At 31.1% G+C, this 19927-nt stretch overlaps 1 protein-coding gene across 1 annotated transcript; it reads right to left on the bottom strand.

Moving 5' to 3' along the window:
• Window positions 1-2458: 2458 nt before the first annotated feature.
• LOC122512168 (eIF-2-alpha kinase activator GCN1) lies at window positions 2459-19675 on the bottom strand. Its single transcript, XM_043627877.1, has 9 exons — window positions 19597-19675; window positions 19413-19515; window positions 16334-16529; window positions 15846-16188; window positions 8855-14767; window positions 8126-8670; window positions 6697-7162; window positions 5809-6030; window positions 2459-3508 (listed from the first exon to the last, which is right to left on the bottom strand). Exons 1-9 carry the CDS (start codon window positions 19609-19611, stop codon window positions 3380-3382), a joined length of 7932 nt encoding a protein of 2643 aa, XP_043483812.1. The 5' UTR covers window positions 19612-19675; the 3' UTR covers window positions 2459-3379.
• Window positions 19676-19927: the final 252 nt, after the last annotated feature.

Raw genomic sequence — 19927 nt, 5'->3', positions numbered from 1 at the left:
CACAAAAATTTATTTATCGAGCCATTTTTTTAATAATAATAAAAACCCACATTTTTTTTCAACTGTACAACGAAAAATATTATCAAATTGTTTAAATCATTTGCTTGTATGTTTTTTTTTTTGCAAATCCTGGGGCGTTTTTTTATTTCTCTTTCTCTTTGAATTTCTTTTCAAGTCTTTTCAAAAATTTTCTCAAGAGTTTCCTCTGTACCTTTTTTTTTTTTTTTCATATATTCGACTAAAAGATTTGCTTTCTTTTCGCATTTTTTTTCAATCTTTGTGAAAAAATTCCCAAAACGAAGACAATTTTTTTTTCTTTTCGTATTTTTCACATACGGAATGCGTGAAAATTTATAATAATATATAATATTAAAAGAAAAAAAATCAATGAACTCACACTCAAAGAAACGAAAAAAAATTTTGTTAAAAAAAACAAAAATTAAATTTTATTAATCCATTCATTCAATATGAAAGTCTCTGGATTAACGGAAATATTCAACAATCAAGTGCTTTCTGGTCCAACAAACAATTTTTATTTTTTTAAAAACAACTTTCACTTTTTGGCACGTCTATTTTTTTTCTTTTTTGCAGAAATGGTGTTAAAAAAAGTTATGATTTTTTTTCTTGAAAATAAGAAAAGATGAAAATAATATTTTTTATGGCGGAAAATATTTTTCTAAAAGGAATTTTTATACTAAAAAAAAATTTTTAAAGAAAGAACTTTTTACTAAAATGATTTTTTACTAACTGGAATATTTTTCTGAACAGAATTATTACTAAAAGAATTTTTTGCTAAACGGAGTTTTTTACTGGACATAATTATTACTAAAAGATTTTTTTACTAAACAAAATTTTTTCCTAGTAAACTTTTTAAAAAAAGAAATTTTTAGTAAAAAAATCAAAAAGTTCTTCTGCTTAAAAGAATTTTCTTTACTAAAAAAGTAACAAATTTTTTTCACTAAAAGAATTTATTATTTAACGGAATTTTTACTATAAAAATTTTTTTACTGGGCAAATTTTTTACTAAAAAAATTTTTAATTGACAAATTTTTTACTAAAAGAATTTTATACTCAAAGAAATTTTTACTAAACAAACTTCTTACTAAAATAATTTTTTCCTAAACGGAATTTATACTAAAAGAAATATTTTTATTAACGGAATTTTTACTGAAAGAATGATTTAAATTTTTTATTATTTTATTTAATTATTTTTTGATAAAATAATTTTTTTACTAAACGGAATTTTTACTGAACAAAATTTTACGAAATGAATTGTTTACTAAAAAATTTTTTTACTAAAAGAATTTTATACTCAAAGAAATTTTTACTGAATAAATTATTTAATAAAATAATTTTTTTACTAAATGGAATTTTGACTAAAAAAATTATTAACTGAATGAACTTTTTACTAAAATAATTTTTTACTAAACGCAATTTTTTACTTAATAAAATTTTACGAAACGAATTGTTTACCAAAAAATTTTTTTAATAAAACATTTTTTTTATGAATAAATACTTTTTAGTAAAAAATTTGATTTAGAAAAAATTCTTTCAGCAAAAAATGTTGTTTAGTTAATAATTCTTTTGGTAAAAAATTTGTTTAGTTAAAAATTCTTTTAGTAGAAAATTTGTTTAGTTAAAAATTCTTTTAGTGAAAAATTTGTTAAGTGAAAAATTCTTTTTATTAAAACTTTAGTCCCAAAATTATTTGTTCACTGAAAGAATTTTTTACTGGATATTTATTAAATAAATACTTTAGTAAACTAAGTTTTTACTAAATGAATTTTGTACTAATCAAATTTTTTAGTTAAAAAATTGTTCACTTAAATAATTTTTTATGTTAAAGATTTCTTTACTATAATAAGTTTTTATTAGAAGAATTTTTTACTCAAATTTTTTTACTACAAGAATTTTTTACTAAAAGAACATTTTACTAAAGAAATTTTTTACTGAAGCTTTTGACTATAAGAATTTTGTACTAAAAGAATTTTGTACTAAAAAAATTTTTGAATAAAGGGATTTTTTACTGAAATTTTTTTTCTACAAGAAATTTTTTACTAAAAGAACTTTTTACTAAAAAATCTTTTAGTGAACAATTCTTTTAGTCAAAAAAAATTTTTACTGAATCAAAACTTTTTACTAGAATTTTTTCCCGTAAAAAACAATTTTTCCCAAAAATAATTTGTCTTTAATAACTGTTTTTACCAAAGAAAAATAATTTTGACCATAAATATTATTTTTACATCAAGAAAATAATTTTTCTAAACTCCAAGAAAGCATTTAATTAATTTTCTTTCGAGTAAATGTAATTAATTAAATTTCAATTAATTCTTTAAATAATTAAAGAATTAATTCTAAAAACAATTAAATTAACTAATTCATAAAATAATTAATAATAAAAACAAGAAATTCGTAAAAATTGAAAAAAAATTGAAACATCAATAAAAAAATGTACATTAAAGTTAAAAAAAACTGTATTCAAAATTCTAGACGTGACAAAAGTTGTTCCACATTTTCGACACTTGCACAGAGCGCCATCATCAACAGTAAAAAATCGAGAGCGCATTCTTTAAGATTGTATTGTAACGCTTTCACACTTTTTTTTAATAAAAAACCGATTTAATACTTTTTCCTTTTTTCCCTCCTTCTTTTTTTCCCCTTCCTTTAAATTGCAAAACTCAATAAATAATTAAAGAAGCAATACGATTCATGGCGGAAAATAAGTTTGCGGCCATTTATCACAAAAATAAATGCAATAATAACAAGAAATGTTTTGCAATAAATGCGAATAATTATTTTTGACTAGAAATTTCATCAGTTTGTAAAAATAATAATAATTATAATAATAATAATAATTAATCTTGTCAATTAAATAACAATCGTGTGTTAGAAAATTTTTATAAATTATTACTATTATTATTACTAAAAATTCTTTAATAATAAATTGAGTCAATGACGTAAATTTTTTATCAGTCGAATGATTTGTTTCATTATTCATTAAATTACACGTACCTGAATAATGAATATTTTCCATTAATAAATAACTTTCATCCTTACTAATTATTGTTGTTGTTGATGTTGTTATTTTATTAATTATCCTTGGACAATTCAAACCACGTAATTTTATTAATTTCATTGCCATTGAGAATGAATTTGATTTTATATTATTGAATTGTTCCATTATGTAGGAAGAAGAAGAAGAAGAGATGGATTTTATTCCTGGGATGGAAAACGGATGTTGATGATGATGACGACGATGGTGATGATGATGATGACGTTGATGATGACGATGGTGACGATGGACTTGGGGAAAAATGATTTTTCCTTTTGAAATTGAAGAGAAATGGGGATTATAATGCCCCAGGAAATGCAATATCTCTCATGTGAGTAACGTATCGTCTAATTCCTCGATTTTTCCCTCTGGTTGTGAGAGGACTTTTCGTAAAACTTTGCTGACAACGTCGGTGAGCGATTCTTTTGCTCCTGCATCGAGGAGGGCGACACAGCGCTGAAAACAAAAATTATTTTTCTTTTATTTTTAAAAACAATATTTAGAACTTAGAATATTGAGAAAAAAAAAATAATATGATAAATTATTTTCTCAATTTGTTCAAATTATTTTATAGAAATTCTTCGCAAGAATTCAATTGTTTTCATAAAAAATAATAAAATTCTTCGGAAGAATTCAATTAATTTTATAAATATAAGAAAAATCTACAGATGAATTCAATTATTTTCAAAAATTATAATTTACAATAAAATTCTGTAAAATAATTTAATTATTTTCAAAAAGGAACAAATTTCCTCACAAGAATTCAATTATTTACAGAAATATTAAAATTTGTCTCAAGAATTTAATTATTTTCAAAAAAAAAATTCTTCACAATAATTCAATTATTTACAGAAATAAAAATTGCAAGAATTCAATTGTTTTCCTAAAAAATAATAAAATTCTTCGGAAGAATTCAATTAATTTTATAAATAAAAAAATTCTTCAGATGAATTTAATTATTTTCTAAAATTATAATTTATAATAAAATTCTGTAAAATGATTCAATTATTTTCAAAATGGAAAGAAATTCATCACAAGAATTCAATTATTTTCATATATTGTATATTAAAATTCGTCTCAAAAATTCAATTACTTTTGAAAAAAAAAATTCTTCACAATAATTTAATTATTTTCAAAAATTATAATTTATAATAAAATTCTGTAAAATTGTCAATTATTTTCAAAAAGAAAAGAAATTCATCACAAGAATTCAATTATTTTCATAAATATATTAAAATTCGTCTCAAAAATTCAAAATACAGATGAATTCAATTATTTTCAAAAATTATAATTTATAATAAAATTCTGTAAAATAATTCAATTATTTTCAAAAAGGAAAGAAATTCATCACAAGAAATCAATTATTTTCATAATTTTTATGAAATTCTTCACAATAATTTAATTATTTTCAGAAAAAAAAAATCTTTGCAATTATTCAATTATTTTTGAAAATTATAATAAAATTCGGTGAAATCCACTGAAACAATTCAATTATTTTTTTAAATACTAAAGTCTTTGCAATCATTCAATTATTTTCAATTATTTTAATTTTTTCCTTTCTCGTTCCTTCTGGTTATTTAAAATCTTTTTTCTGTAAAATTCCTTAATTTTCAAAACGTTTAATAAATTTCTTGAAAAATATTCAAATATCGTCTTTAAAACTTAAGAAATTTCAATTATAATTTCAAAATTCAATTATTTAAAAAATAATTAAAGTAATTCTAAAAGTGATTTAATCTCAAAAATTCAATTATTTCTAAAATTGTCTGTAAAAATTTATTTAAAAAATTCAATTATTTTCCAAATTTTTAAGAAATTTGTTGTAAAATATTAAATTTTTTTCTATAAAAAAAAGAAAATTATACAATTTCTTTTGTAAAAATTTAATTATGTCAATTTTTTAATAAAATTCTTGAAAAATTAAATTTTCTTTTTTGTAGAATTTTAAAAACTAATTTTTCAGAATTTTAAATACAATTTCTTTAAAGAATTCAATTATATTAAAAAATTTTGATTAAATTCTTCGCAAAATTTCAATTATTTTCTATAATTTTAATAAAATAATTCCGCAAGAATTCAATTATTTTTAATAAACAGTAAAATTCTTTATAGGAATTCAGTTATTTTCAATAAAATTTTACGAAAGAATTGAATTAAATTTTTTCCAATTTTTTCGAAAGAATTCAATTATTTTCTAAACTTCTTATAAATTCTTAGAAACAATTCAATTTTATTTAAAAATAGTAAAATTCTTCGCAAGAATTAAATTATTTCTATAAATAATAAAATTATTTACAAAAATTCAATTATTTTCAATACAATTTTAATAAAATTCAATAATAAAATATTTAAATATAATTTTTAACAGACACGATTATCTTAGTTTTTTTTCTTAATAATAAAATTCGTCGGAGGAATTCAATTATTTTTAATAAAATTTTAATAAAATTTCTCGAAAGAATACAATTATTTTTAAAAATAATATTAATTAAATTCAAATACTTTCAAAAATTCTTCTTTAAAAATAGAAAAAATACAAAAAATATAAAAAGAAACAAATATGAAAAAGTAAAATAAATAAAAGAATAAATTAAAAAAACAAAAATATAAACAAATAAATAAAACAAAAAATAGAGAAATAGAAAAGAAAGGATATTTGAAAACTAAAATTATTTCAAAAAAAAGAAAAGAAAATGAAAAAAATTGAGAAGGGAAAAAACGGAAAGAAAAAATAATTGTTGAGAGCCTTTTTTTACCTGATGCTCCTCGTCTCCTTGTTTTAGCCTCAAGACTGCAATAAGAGCCAATTCACTGTTAGCCTTCACGTAGCCATTCTTTTCCTTTGTGCCATTCACCAGCATGGGAAGAAGTGATTTTAATAATTCAGGTGACATTTTCTCAGACGAAATATTTCTCGCAAGATGAATGCAAACCCTCGCCAATAATTGTTTCACATCATTGCTGTTGTTATTCATTGACTGTAATTTAAAGAAAAAATCAACATTATTATTATAAAATATAATTATTATCATAATTTTGCAATAATTATTATTTTTCTCCTTTTCTGTCCTCATATTTAAAATCACCGACCTTATTTTAGTCGAAAACGAGTACCATATCGGTTTTGTTTTAGAAAAGTCGAAATTTCGATTTTTCAAAATTTCATTTTTAAATTTTGATTTTTTGAAAATTTTAATTTTTTGAATTATAGACGAACGTTGACTTTAAATCGACCTTTAAGGTGCAAGGAAAAGTTATTCTAGTCGATTTAAAGTTCAAGAAAGTACAAAATTTCGTTTTTTATGTTAATACTAAATTTAATTAGTCAACAATTTTGTAATAATTATTATTTTTCACCTCTTCTGTTCTCAGATTTGAAACCACCGATCTTATGTTAGTCGAAAACGACTACCATGTAAATGGCGTTTAAAAAAATCCAAATTTTGATTTTGAAAATAAAAAATTTTGATTTTTTTTAATTTTAAAATTAAAAGCCACTACTTTTAAAAAACATCGATTCTAAAATTTATTTTACAATTCTTTTTCATGTAAGATTCGAAAAACAGTGTAAAAAATAGAGTAAAGAACAAAAAAAAATTTACAAAAAAAACAAGAAAAAAAGCAAAAACAAATATTTTACTTACCCTAACAAATGGCGTCATAATTTGCGCAGGAATTGGTAAGCCCTCAAGCATTAAATATTGAAATAGATAACCACAAGCTCGCACTCCATTCATTGCAATTTGTGTTCGATCAGCCGATAAATACGAGAGTATAACCTTAATAATACGCTCCTTATTATTTTCCGTGTAAATTGTTGCCGGCGATTCTTTGAGTGTGACAAAAAGTGCCGCCGAACGTCCATGTCTAAGCATCCAATCGGCATTAACGTCAGTTGACAGTATATTATCATTTATCGCCGATGTCAATTGATCGGAATTCAACCAGCGTACAAGTGCCCCATAACAACCAGCAACAGCACTTCTTGTCACGTCCTCCGGATGTCCCAGCATTCCCGTTAATGTCACAAACACCTGCTTCTTTAATGGCTCCGTCATTTTGTCACCTGCCGGCGTTATTACTCCCCGCAGTGCCTGCAGCATTGTTTCTCTACAAAAAAATGCAAACAAAAAACTTTCAGTAATGTTTTTATTTCACCTAGTGTTAAATCAGCTGATTACGAAAATGTAACAAAATTTCTTTTTAATCAACTGTTGGTAAAGTAGAAATCTTTATAACATGAACAGATTTTGTATTTTACCGACTGACGGTAAAGTAGACTATTTATCGACATATGGTAATTTTTATCGACTGTCGATAAAGTAGAATTTTTTTTTATCGGCTGTCGGTAAAGCAGATTATTTGCCGACATCTTGTAAAGTTTACCTCTAGGTAGCCAAATGCCCTACTTGACATTGTCACCAATTATCCAAGTCTAACAGCAAAACTGTTTTACCGACAGTCTCCCGAACCCAACCTTCTCACTGTCGGTAAAGTAGATTATTTACTGACACGAAGTAATTATTACCTACTGTCGGTAAGGCAAATTTTTAGACGCCTTATAGCAATTTTACCGACTGTCGATAAAATAGAGTATTTACTGACATATTTACCTATTGCCGGTAAAGTATAATATTTACCATCCTCGAGTAATATTTACCTACTGTCGGTAAAGTAGAGTATTACCGACAGTCAGTAATTTTTACCCCTAGGTAGCCAAATGCCCTACTTGCCATTGTCACAAATTATCCAAATATAATAACAAAACTGTTTTTACCGGCAGTTGCCCGAACATAACCTTCTTAATGTCGGTAAAGTGGATTATTTACCAACATTAGGTATTTATTACCGATTGCCGGTAAGGTAAATTTTTTAAAAGTATTATAGTAATTTTACCGACTCTTGATAAATTAGAGTATTTACCGAAGTCTAATAATTTTACCGATTGTCGGTAAAGTAGAATATTTACCATCATCAAGTTATTTTTACCTACTATCGGTAAAGTAGATTATTTACCGACAACAGGTGATTTAACCCGTAATAAATCTTTAAAACAACTAAAATTCCACTCACCTAATTGATGGATCATCAGCAGTCTTGATACCAGTGTGTAATTCCGCAAACAGTGGATCCGTTCGTGTATGAATGACAATAAGATTACTGAGTGCATAGGCAGCTTTGAGTCGAACTTGTCGATTATTGTCATTGAGCGCCTTCAAAAATGTTGTTTGCAATTGTGGTAAGAATTGCTTGAGCATCACTCCCACTTTACCCAATAAAATCGCTAGTGTCTCTAAAACAGCCGCTTTCACGCTCCAATTGAAACGATCGCCTAAAATTCTAATTAGTGGACCTGTAATATGAACAACGCTTGGTTGTAGAGCCGTTGCACTTGTTAATTTAATAACTTCACCCAAACCCTGAGCCGCTTGCTCCTTAACTTCGGGAACACCATTAAGTATTGCCTCACGAAATATTGGCAATATTGGGGTAATCCCCTTGGGAAGACAAAATCCAGGTAGAAGATCTTGATCCGATGCCTTGAGATCGGACGCTGCAAAGCGAACGGCTTGCCTTATATCTTGCACGTAGTTGATTTGCTCGTGAGCTGGCACTGTCTGTTTAAATTAGAGAATTTTTATTTTAGTAAAAGGGACTTTCGCGTCTTCTATTCTTATCAAGCTGTGTTTTAATTAATTTCGCTAGGTTAGGCTCGATTCAAAATTGTCTAAAACGCATACGCGATACTTCGCGTATGCGATTTTGGATCGAGCCTAATAGTAAAAGAAGAAAAAAACGTACCTTAATAACGGCAGTGAGCGCCTCCCAACTCATTTGCAAGACATCTCGATCCTCATCAGTAAACAAATGAATAAGTCCACGAAGCAATTGAGGAACGTACTGACTGTAATCAGCCCTCGTATCCCGGCAAAAAGCACACAAAAGCGTAGCAGCACTGCGTCTAATCGGCGTCTCCTTATTCCTAGTAGCGTCCATCAGCTGATCCATAACCGTCCTAACACCAGTTTCGTCCGTAACTGACAAAATCACTGCCTGACAATACTCCAATTCCTGCATTTCATTCGCAGTCCCCTGCGAGCTGGACAACGCCGTCAGCAATGCTGGTAGAATCTTATGAAGGAATCTAGTCAGTGCTTCGCCGGCGACACTCACCAGAATCGACAGTGCTTTGGTGTTAACCGGTGGCGACGTTAATTGCGGCACCAAATATGGAAGAACAACACGTGACTTGATTGCCATCACTTGCCTAAGACCGTCAAGAGTATTCTCCGCCTCCTCCTGATCCGCGGAATTCAGTTGCACTAACATTGTTGGTAGTATGTCGTCCAGTGCCCTAACACCAACGGTTGTGTGCAAACTATCAAAAGTCTTCGCCGCCGCTTGTCGCACTTCCGGCAGGGGATCGCAGAGCGCCTTACGTACCGTGGGAACCAAACTGTTGACGAACGTCAAGACCATGTCCTTACTTGTACTGGCCATAATCTCGGACAGTCCGATACAGACCCCTTGTCGTTGATCCGCTTGTTCGGATTGTAGTCCTCTTTCTAAAATCGGAATTATCTCGGGCAGGACCCTCTCGCCTAGTTTTCGGACCAAGTCGCCCAAAGTTCGGGCCGCGACCTGCCTTTTGTCGAAACTGGTACTTGCCAAACAGCCCAAGAGAAGACTGAACAGTGTCGGTAGAATCTCCCGTAGAGTCTTTGGAGTATTCGTCACCACCACCTTCCAGACGTGAAGAGCCGCCTGCCGAACCATCAGAGCCACGTCCGATCGCCCCATGTACAAACCTGCCAAGACCCTATTTCTTCTCTCCGCTCCCAATGCCTTTATAATCGCCATATGGGACTGCTCCGTACCGAAGTTATCATCCTCACTTGCCGTTTCGGTCGACATTTTACCCGAAACACCGGAAATTCTATAAAGCAAGTCCCCTAGTAGTTGGACCGAAGAATAGCGAATTCGCCAATTGTCATCGAAGAGTCCCTTCTCCAGTTCTGGTAATAGTAACATTATGGCCGAATCGGCATAGAGGGTCACGATTCGCTGTCCTGCCTTTAGGGCCGTTTCGCGTACGTACTCATTCTCATCCGCCAGGGCCTTAAGAATCGGGTTTATGATCTGACCAATATAGGGCGTGAATTCACTGGTAAAAGCCGAGGGCATGTAGATAAACATCATTATATACCCGTCCTTAACATGTGGCGCGATGTCCGTCCTCTCGGCAGTGCTAATAATCTCCGGCATCAGTTTATGTAGCTTCTCGACACCCAGACCGCGAACGACTTCCGATAAACCTTGCGCGGCTCCGGACCTATCAACACTTGACGTTTCCGAAGTAAGCGTCTGCATCAACCAAGGAAGTAGATCCTCAAAACTCGATTCTCCCATCCCGCGAACCATCGCCCCTAAGGCTCTTGCCGAAACGCTCCGAACTTCCGGAACGGGGTCCAGTAGACTAGTCTTCAACCCTGGAATAATCGTCGGTAGGTACGGGGTTAGATCCTTCTGGTCCGTAAGGGAGTACATGTTCCCGATGATCTGCGCGGCCATTTTGCGAGTTTCGGTCGAACGGTCCATGAAGGCTCTTTGAACCACTGGCATTATCAACGCCAAGGAAGGCGCGTCGATGAAATGAACGAACTGCGTGTCTAGTAGGGTTTGCAAACAGGTCGCGGTTTTCCTCGAGGGATCTTGCAACGCCTTCAAGAGAACGGGAACAATCGCCTGAATTTCTGGATTTCGGATCACACTTCCAATTACCTTTAGGGCCTCAGCCCCTGCTTCCTGGACCTTCGTATGGGAATCACTGAGCACTTCGATCAACTTCGGCACTATGCTTGGTAGACAACTGCTCAACTGTTTAGGAGCGCAGTAAGCCATAGCTCCTAGGAGTTCGACCGAACCGGTTTTTGTTCTCCAGGAGTCCTCCTCAAGCGCTGCGAGCAAACTAGGTAGGACTAGCTTAACACCATGAGCGGATAACTTGCTCATCACAACCCTTGCGGTGTCATCCGTAGCAGCCCGAACGTACTGGCTCGAGTCCCCGAAGCAAAGTAGGAGGTGCGGTAAGACATGGACAATATAAGGCTCGAAAAGTCTCCCAAGCATCATGCAAAGCATTTCGAACGCGAAGAGCGCGCCCTCCCGGTGTCTATAGTTCTTTTTGTCCTGTATCGCATTTGTCAGGGTGGTCATAATATCCAGTTGTTTAAGAGCTAGAATTCCCATTCCCTTGATGAGTCCGGCGAGTCCATAGGCGGCTCCCTTTCGCTCTCCGTATTTATCCGACTTCAACAGCTGATCCATAAGCTTATCGACAATCTTCGGCGCGTCCTCCTTTATCGACGGGACCAAATGCGGCAGACAATTAGCCACCGCCTCTTGCACCTGCTGCGAAGGGGTCGACAATGCCGCTATCAGCCTCATCACGATTGGTTTTATCCTCGCGTCGTCTTTCTCCAAATGTCTTGCCAACGATCCCATCAATATCACCACCGACTGTTTTATCGAATCGAAGCTCCCAATCTTCGGCGCCTTGTCCATAAAGTCCTCGAACACCGGCAAGAGGGACGTGATATTAGCTTTGCCGTGTAGATCAACACTCGCGACCGCGGCCGTTAGCATCTCGTTCCTAACACTTGGATTACGATCTCCAAGACCCGTAGAAACGAAAAATTGCACCAATCGCTGAATTGTAGCCGAAGTTAGGAGTGGAGCTAGCTGCGCCAAAGCCAACGCGACTCCCCGTCTAGGCTCCCAGGTATCTATTGGTTGCTCCACAATCCTTCCAAAGTCGTTCAACTTCGGCGGTATCATCGTCAGTCGCTCTTGGTAGAGTTGTAGTAACTTCTCCAGGATATCGGGCATTAGCTCCGGATCGCGAGTCAGTAGTTCCGCTAAGGCACAAGCGGAGGCTTGCTGTATCGGCTCAACCGGGTGCGCTACGTCTTCTATCAAACCACTGCAGAGAACATCACTTTTCGCCACTAAGCCCGCCTTCTCCCAAAGCTCATCCGCGAGCAGTTTGTTCTCCTCCGAAACATCTGATTTCGCGATCCAGATTCTTTTCGTGAGTCTCAACATTTCGGACGAGTTGACATTTGACGACTCGTGAGAGAAGGATTTATGAACCACGAGGAGTCCGCGAAGAGCCGCGTCCCTGACGACTGGGAGCGCATTCTGTAGAGCGCCAGTTAGGGACCCGATTTCTTCGCTTGTCGCAAAGGTCCAAGAATCTTCACCGCTGGCACTGTGCGCGACGTCCAGGAGCGTAGCAACCGCGTGGGTCTGGACCCGTCCGGTCGTGGTACTCATTAGATCGATCAAGAGATCGAAGATCTGTTTCCTGGGGAGGAGATTCGAGTGCCTTGGGTCTTTTCGATTAGATGACTCTCCTCGCTGTTTGGCCTGATCCTGGATAATCTGGAGACCTTGCGTAATCATTGTGTCGTCCTTACAGTCCAGGAGGGTCTTGTTAAGGAACGGGAAACAGTAGCAAAAGGCCGGAGCGGTGAATAGTTGCTTCTGCTTCACGATACAATGGTGCAATTGCTGGAGACTTCGCTTAATAGCCTTGTCTAGCGGTTCTTCCTCCCAAGACGGTTCTAAATCGCACTGCGGCTCCTGCTGTCTCAAGATTACGTGCGCTATCAAGTCCGCTAGCGTCGGGGTTGATATCGCAACTGTTCGCTTTAGCAAAAGGAATATTTCGACCATCTTCGGCGCCGCTAGGGGTGAGACAAGATTCTTCAAAATCCCCGGTAGCAGATCCTTCAAATAAAGGGCGAGTTCGTCCCGATTTCCGCTCATGAGGCCCGAGACTAAACTGACGACATCCTTGATTTTGGCATTCAGGACCGAAAGTCGTTTTCTAGTCGCGGACTCTTTGGCGAATTGTAACTTCATCGCCTCCTCTTGTTTGGGAGTCAGCTTCGGCTCCTTTATCTTACCTTCCTTCTTCTGTTTTTCGTACAACTCGCGCCGAAGTTGTAGCTCCTCCTGCTGCTCCTTGAACGAGTAGACCTTACTCTCGCGCTTCATGTTCATTGATGTTAGGATATCGTCATCATTTCCGGGTAACACACTCTTGTCATACAACTCCCCCTCGGGTGTCAAGTACGTAAAATACTCATCCTTAGTGATTCGCAAAATCTCCGGATCTTGCAACTTCCCCACTATTGCCTTTACCAAACCGGGTAGTATCATATCCGGCGAGGTTTTCACAATCCTAGCGAGGGCGTTCTCATAACTAGCGTTCGGTTTATACTGCTCTGTGAATAGGTTTCTGACTTCCTTACCAGATAGCTTCAAAAACTCCTCGACGCTAAACCCAAAGTTCTTGAGGATTTTGAACCAGACGTTAGGGTTCGCTCTCAGGACCGCGGGATGATGGGAGGAGATAAGGGAGTCTTTGATCAACTGCAAAGCCGGTTGGGGGAAGAGAAAAGAGCCGGAGCAAAGCGCTAGGAGACCGTCCGCTAAGGCTCGGGCGCTAACTTCACCCTCTTCTTTCTCGTCTCTATTTCCCTCTAGTTTCGAATTCTCCAAAAGTCTATCAAACTCCCCAAGAAGAGACTTGGCCGTGTCGTAATTACTCAGCCCGGTAAGGATCTTCTTGGCCAGGGGGGCGCAACGTCTTCGGGTCGACGACTTCCCGGCGGTTAGGCAAACGACTATCGATCTATAGATTCCGGTTAGTGATCGTTCGTTCAACTTGTCGCCGAATTCGCTCATGAGTCTCTCGCACAATTGCATCAGGTAGAAGAGATTTTCGTCACTACCGCTCGCGAGGTATTTCTCCGAGAAAAAGATCTGATCGTCAATCGTGTTCCAAAGGACAGAGGACTTATCGTTCTCGACATGGGACAGTAATTTTAGGAGCAAATAAGAAGCGACGACGCCTTCGGTCACGGCAGTGGGTTGAGCGCTTTGTTGCGAACTCCTCGAGATCGCTTGTATCAACAGTGGCGCAATCACCCCTAGGGAATTAATCGGCGAAGTAAAGAACATCTTAATATAAGCCGTTCTTACCCCCGCGGTTGATGTCTTACCCCCCATTCCAAATTTAAATATCTCGATCAAATTCTTCGGTATTTCATTCACGAACTTATTCGACCAGAGTGTTAGCATTTCAATACCGTGAATTAGAGTTTTCTCATGCACTTCGGTCTTTAGAATGTTTATAAAGTACTCACAGGCAATTGAGGAGAGCTTTTCGACACTACTTCCACTTACGGAATTGTAACTCAAATTACCGGCGCCTTGGAGAACGGAAATTTTGTGAGTGGCTACGGTGAGTTTGCCCTCGGAGCCATTGAATACGGCGAAGATTGAGGAGAGAAGGGATTCGACTGCTGATGAATCGGAGCATTGAAGAGCTAGGCGACGGCATGCGTCGGCGGCTTCGTCACGAACCAGGTCCTCTTTGGAATGAAGATTGGCGAATAGTCCCTTACTGATGTCCTGACTGTAGCGACTTAGGTCGAGACTGAGACCGGTGAGAATGTGACCGACGGATTCGATTATTATTTCTGGATTTCGAAGCATTGCTTTCTGCAGAGCGGGAAGAAGATGGGTTTTGAAATCGTCGTGTGTTACTCGATGGAGAAATGGTATGGCCTCGTCGACTACGTATAATTCCGGTTTTTTCTTGCAACTGATGCAGACTTTTATGAATGAATCGAGAATTCCGTTCTGAAAACAAGACAAGATAAATTAACTTATAAATAACTTTATAAACTGTAAACATTCTAGATTGTTGCTGGGATATTGCTGAACAACATCCTGAAGAATAAAAAACTTTATTGGAACTTTTAAACGGTTTTAAATAAAAGTAACCACAGCCGCCGATCAGCAGAAGATCAAAATTGGCATAAAAAGAAGTTTAAATTTGTTTCTTTAAAATTTTAATAATTTTTATGGACTGCAAACAATCTAGATTGTTGCTGGAATGTTGCTGAACAACATCCTGAAGAATAAAGAATTTTATTGAAACTTTTAAACACTTTTAAAAAAGTAACCACAGCCGCAAACCAACAGAAGATCAAAATTGTCATAAAAATAATTTTAACTTAAATTCTTTTTTATTAACCACCTGTGGCGAGATTTTTTAAAAATTGGAATTCCCAGTCAATTTTATAAAATTTTCCGAACAAATTTTGTCAACAAATAAACACTTTTATTGTATTATTTTTTAAATGATCAAGAATGAGAAGGAAAATGCATAAAGACAAACAAATGAATTCTCTATATTTCTATAACAACAGTTTAGTAATTTAAATTCTGTTTTGGTTTTTTTGCCTTTTTTCAAATTGCTTCTAAAAATTCAATTATTTTTATAAATACTAAAATACTTGTGAGGAATTTAATTATTTTTAAAACTAATAATAGCAATCTAATTTTATTTTCGTAAAATTGTTAAGCAGATGTTAAATTAAATTATTTTCAAAATTTAGAAGTAAAATTCTTCATAATTAAATTATTTTTAAAATTTAGAATGAAAATTCTTCATAATTCAATTATTTTCAAAATTTAGAATAAAAATTGTGCAAAATTTACAAGTAAAATGCTACAAAAAACAATTATTTTCAAAATTTGGAATTAAAATTCATCAGAATTGAATTATTTTTCAAACTTTGAATTACTTAAAATTTTAAATATTTTAAAAACTTGGAAGCAAGTTATTATATAATAATTATAATTATTATATAAATTACCTTTTATAAGTATAGTAAAAACGAAATAGATTTGAATAATTTTTGTGTTGAATTACCTTGAGTTTCTCTACAATTTCCTCCTGCTTGCTCTCAACTAAATATTTTGTGAGAAGACTGGCGAGGACAATAACTCCATTGCTTGCCTCTAGTTTAGAGAGATTTTCCACATACTTCTCTTGAATGCCATTAATTCCACTCCATTGATGGACAAAGAGTGTGAAGACTTTCTTGGATAATTTTCGATCCCTTGACGCTAAGGCTGCAGCGCTCAAATTGGCCTGGGCTTCAATTAATTTTAATAAATCTGAGGAATTGTTCTCGATTCCCTTGCCAATGCCATGATGAATGATCAATGTACTCCATTTTAATGCAAGATAAGCAGTAAGCGATGTGTTATGCCTAAAAGGAAAATATAATTTTCAAAATCTAGAATTAAAATTCTCTAAATGAATCGAAATTTAAATTAAGTTAAAAAAAATGTTTATGTAGTAAAATTTTTGTTTTAATATTGAAAAATTGAAATGAATATTTATGCGCAACTTACGTTGGAACAACATTTTTGTGCCAATGTGATTGTTCACAAATGACACTCGTCATATTTTTCACAGCAGCTTCCGATTGTTCTTTCAACAATGAGATTATCAAATTTTTCACGTAGGATTGCGATGTAGTGTCTTTATATCGATGTAAAGTAATTGCAATGACTTTACATATTCCGCCCACGATTTTCTCGTTGATGCCTTTAAAGCGAAAAAAAACAAACAGATTAAAGGAAATTATTTGTAAACAATTTTTATATTATTCACCAAAATTACAATATTTTATTCTATATTTACTTTTATTATTAATTACTTCACTTTATAACTAATTACATTCATTTATAAATATTTTTTTTAAATTAATAATTATTAATTTCCATAAATGTTTATTTATTTTTATTTATTTAATTACTTTTTTTATTAATGTTTTATTTTTAATTATTCTTGCTATTAATTATTTATCTATATTATTTACTCCTGTTATTAATTATTTATTCTTATAGTCAAATATTTATTTTTTTAATTCATATTATTATTATTATTATTATTATTATTATTATTATTATTATTATTATTATTATTTCTTTCTTATTAATTATTTATTTTTACAATTTATCATTATTTATTGTTACTGTTAATTATTTTCAAACTTTGGAATTAAAATTCATCAGTAAAATTCTTCAAATTTCAAATTATTTTTAATTTAAAAAAATTTTTTTTTTTTAATTTTTCTTTATTTAATTTTTTATTGAATTAAAATTCTTGAAAATTCAATTATATTCAAAATTTACAATTAACATTTTGAAAACTTCAATTACATATGTACTTTTAAAATTTCGAATTAAAATTTTAGGAAATTCTAAATATTCTAATTATTTTTCCATTTTTGAATAAAAATTCTAAAAATTTCAATTATTTATAAAATTTTGAATTAAAATTCTTTAAATATCAATTATTTTCAGAATGTCGAAAAAAATTCTTGAAAATTCAATTACTTTCAAAATTGAGAATTTTAATTTATCTGAATTCAATTATTTTCAAAATTTATATCTAAAATTCTTTAAATTTCAATTATTTTCAAAATATGGAATTAAAATTCATGAAAATTCAATTATTTTAAAAATTTTTTAATTAAAGTTCATCAAAATTCAATTCAATTTTAATTTAATCAAAATTCAATTCTTTAATATTTAAATTCTTCAAAATTCAATTATTTTCAAAATTTTTGAATTATATAGTTTAAAATTCATTTGTTTAAAAATTTAGAATTATAATTCTTTAAAATTCCAATTATTTATAAAATAAAAAATTAGAATTCTTTAAAATTTTCAATTAAAAATCTTCAAAGTTCAATTATTTTCAAAATTTCAAATTCTCCAAAAATTAAAATATTTTTAAAATTTACAAATAAAAATTTTTGAAAATTTAATTATATGCAATATTTTCTACTTAAATTCTTTAAAATTCATTTCTTTTCAAAATTTTGAATAAGAATTTTTGAAAATTCAAGTATTTTCAAAATTTCAAATTAAAATTCACCAAAATTTAATTACATTTCAAAATTTACAAATAAAAATTTTTAAAAATTCAATTCTATTCAATGTTTTCAATTTAAATTCTTTAAAATTTATTTCTTTTTAAAATTTAGAAATAAAAATTTTTGAAAATTCGATTATATTCTATATTTTTAATTTCAATTATTCTCAAAATTTAAAATTATAATTTTTCAAAATTCAATAATTTTTAAAATATTTAAATTATTTATTTATCAAAATTTATTTAATTGTAATTATGTATTCAAAATTTAAGATTAAAATTCTTGAAAATTCAATTATTTTTAAAATTTTTAATTATAATTCTCCAAGATTCAATTATTTTCATAATTTTTTATTTTAATTCTTCAAAATTCAATTAATTTTCATAATTTTGGAATTATACCTATTGTTTAAAATTTTGTTGTTTAGAAAAATTTATAATTATAATTCTTTAAAATTCAATTATTTACAAAATAAAATTTTAAAATTTCTTAAAATTTTAATTATTTTTTAATAATTTTTAATTAAAATTCTTCAGAATTCAATTATTTTCAAAATTTTTAATTTAAATTATTCACAAATTCAGTTTTTTTGAAAGTTTAGAATTACAATTCTTCTAAAATTCAATTATTCTCACAATTTAGAATAAGAATTCTTAAAAATTTTAATTATCTTTATAATTTTTAATTTTAATTCTTCAAAATTCAATTATTAATTAAAAATATTATTTATTATTTTTTTTTTTCGAGAATGTTTCGAAAAGCACACTGTAAAAAAAAATTTCTGTAGATTTACAGTTTTGTTTAGAATTTTATAAAAATTTGTAAAATAACTTCTTTAAAAGTAGTGAATTTAAAATCCCTTCTGTAAAATTAATACTTTTAATGTGTCAATTTTACAATTTTCTGTAAATTTACTACTCTGAATGAAGGTAATAAAAAGACAAAAATATTACCTACATTCAGAGTAGTAAATTTACAGAAAATTGTAAAATTGACACATTAAAAGTATTAATTTTACAGAAGGGATTTTAAATCCACTACTTTTAAAGAAGTTATTTTACAAGTTTTTATAAAATTCTAAACAAAACTGTAAATCTACAGAAATTTTTTTTTACAGTGCAGACAAAACGATGAAAGAGGTTAAAAAATATCGCAAAGAATCATCTGTCACTCACACTTTAAAAAAACAAACTTTTCGAAACAATGAAAATTCCCAACAATTGTTTTTTTTCAATTTCAAAAAAAAAAACAAAAATCAATTCTACAAGTTAAACGAATTCCCAAAAAAGAAAATATGAATTTCACCCTTTTTTCAAAATAATAAACTCTTCCCCTTTGGATTTTGCCATCACATACACAAACAGCTGACCCGGAATGTTAAGGAATTTGCGATAAAAAAAAGTTTTCACGGTAAAAAGAAAGAAAACGAAAAAACGTTCACAATTTTGTCACACGATGATTTTATTTTTATTTTTTGACGAATTAGAAATGAAAATGTCAAAATAGTGGATAGAAAAAAAGAAAAGAAAAATAAAATAAAAACTCACCAGGATTTGACAACACGTTGACGACATTCTGAAGAATTTCTCGTCGTTCATTTTTACTTGCGGTTTGAACACGATTCGGTAGATCTTTTAATGCGTTCGTTAACTATAATGAAAAAATCCAGTTAATGTTAATAATTTTCACAGTAATTTGTTAAATAATTCCTTCTCCACGTGACAGACTTACCTCAGTAACCGCCATATTTTTACGAAAAACCGGGGAAAACAGATAAAATAGACAAGACAAATGTCCACGTCAATTAAACCCGTCTGAAGTTGGTCACTGAAAAGTTGGTTTCGATATATCGAAGTGTGTTCGTAGGCGCGCCGCCAGATGGCTTCGATTTTTAATAAAAATAAATACAAAAATAAATAGAAAATAGGAGTTTATTTTATAAATAAAAAGGAAAGGAAATAAATTCTATTGTTTTAAGGAAAAAAAGAGAAAAGATCGATTTAGAAAAACGGAATAAAAGAAAAGTAGAAAATAAGAATTTAAACTCGTCCCGCGCTTGCGC

This window comes from Leptopilina heterotoma, unplaced genomic scaffold (genome assembly GCF_015476425.1).
Source record: "Leptopilina heterotoma isolate Lh14 unplaced genomic scaffold, ASM1547642v1 Lhet_123, whole genome shotgun sequence".
In the NCBI taxonomy this organism is placed as follows: Eukaryota; Metazoa; Arthropoda; class Insecta; order Hymenoptera; family Figitidae; genus Leptopilina; species Leptopilina heterotoma.
The sequence above is the reverse complement of the archived record's forward strand: the minus strand, read 5'-3'. Positions and strand labels throughout refer to the sequence as shown.

Excerpts from the sequence above, each read along its gene's own strand:
- LOC122512168 (XM_043627877.1), bottom strand. Across the intron at positions 16,189-16,333 it reads CACAAAAATGTTGTTCCAAC|GCATAACACATCGCTTACTG; the intron begins GTAAGTTGCGCA and ends TTTTCCTTTTAG. Across the intron at positions 3,509-5,808 it reads AAGGAGACGAGGAGCATCAG|CGCTGTGTCGCCCTCCTCGA; the intron begins GTAAAAAAAGGC and ends TTTTGTTTTCAG.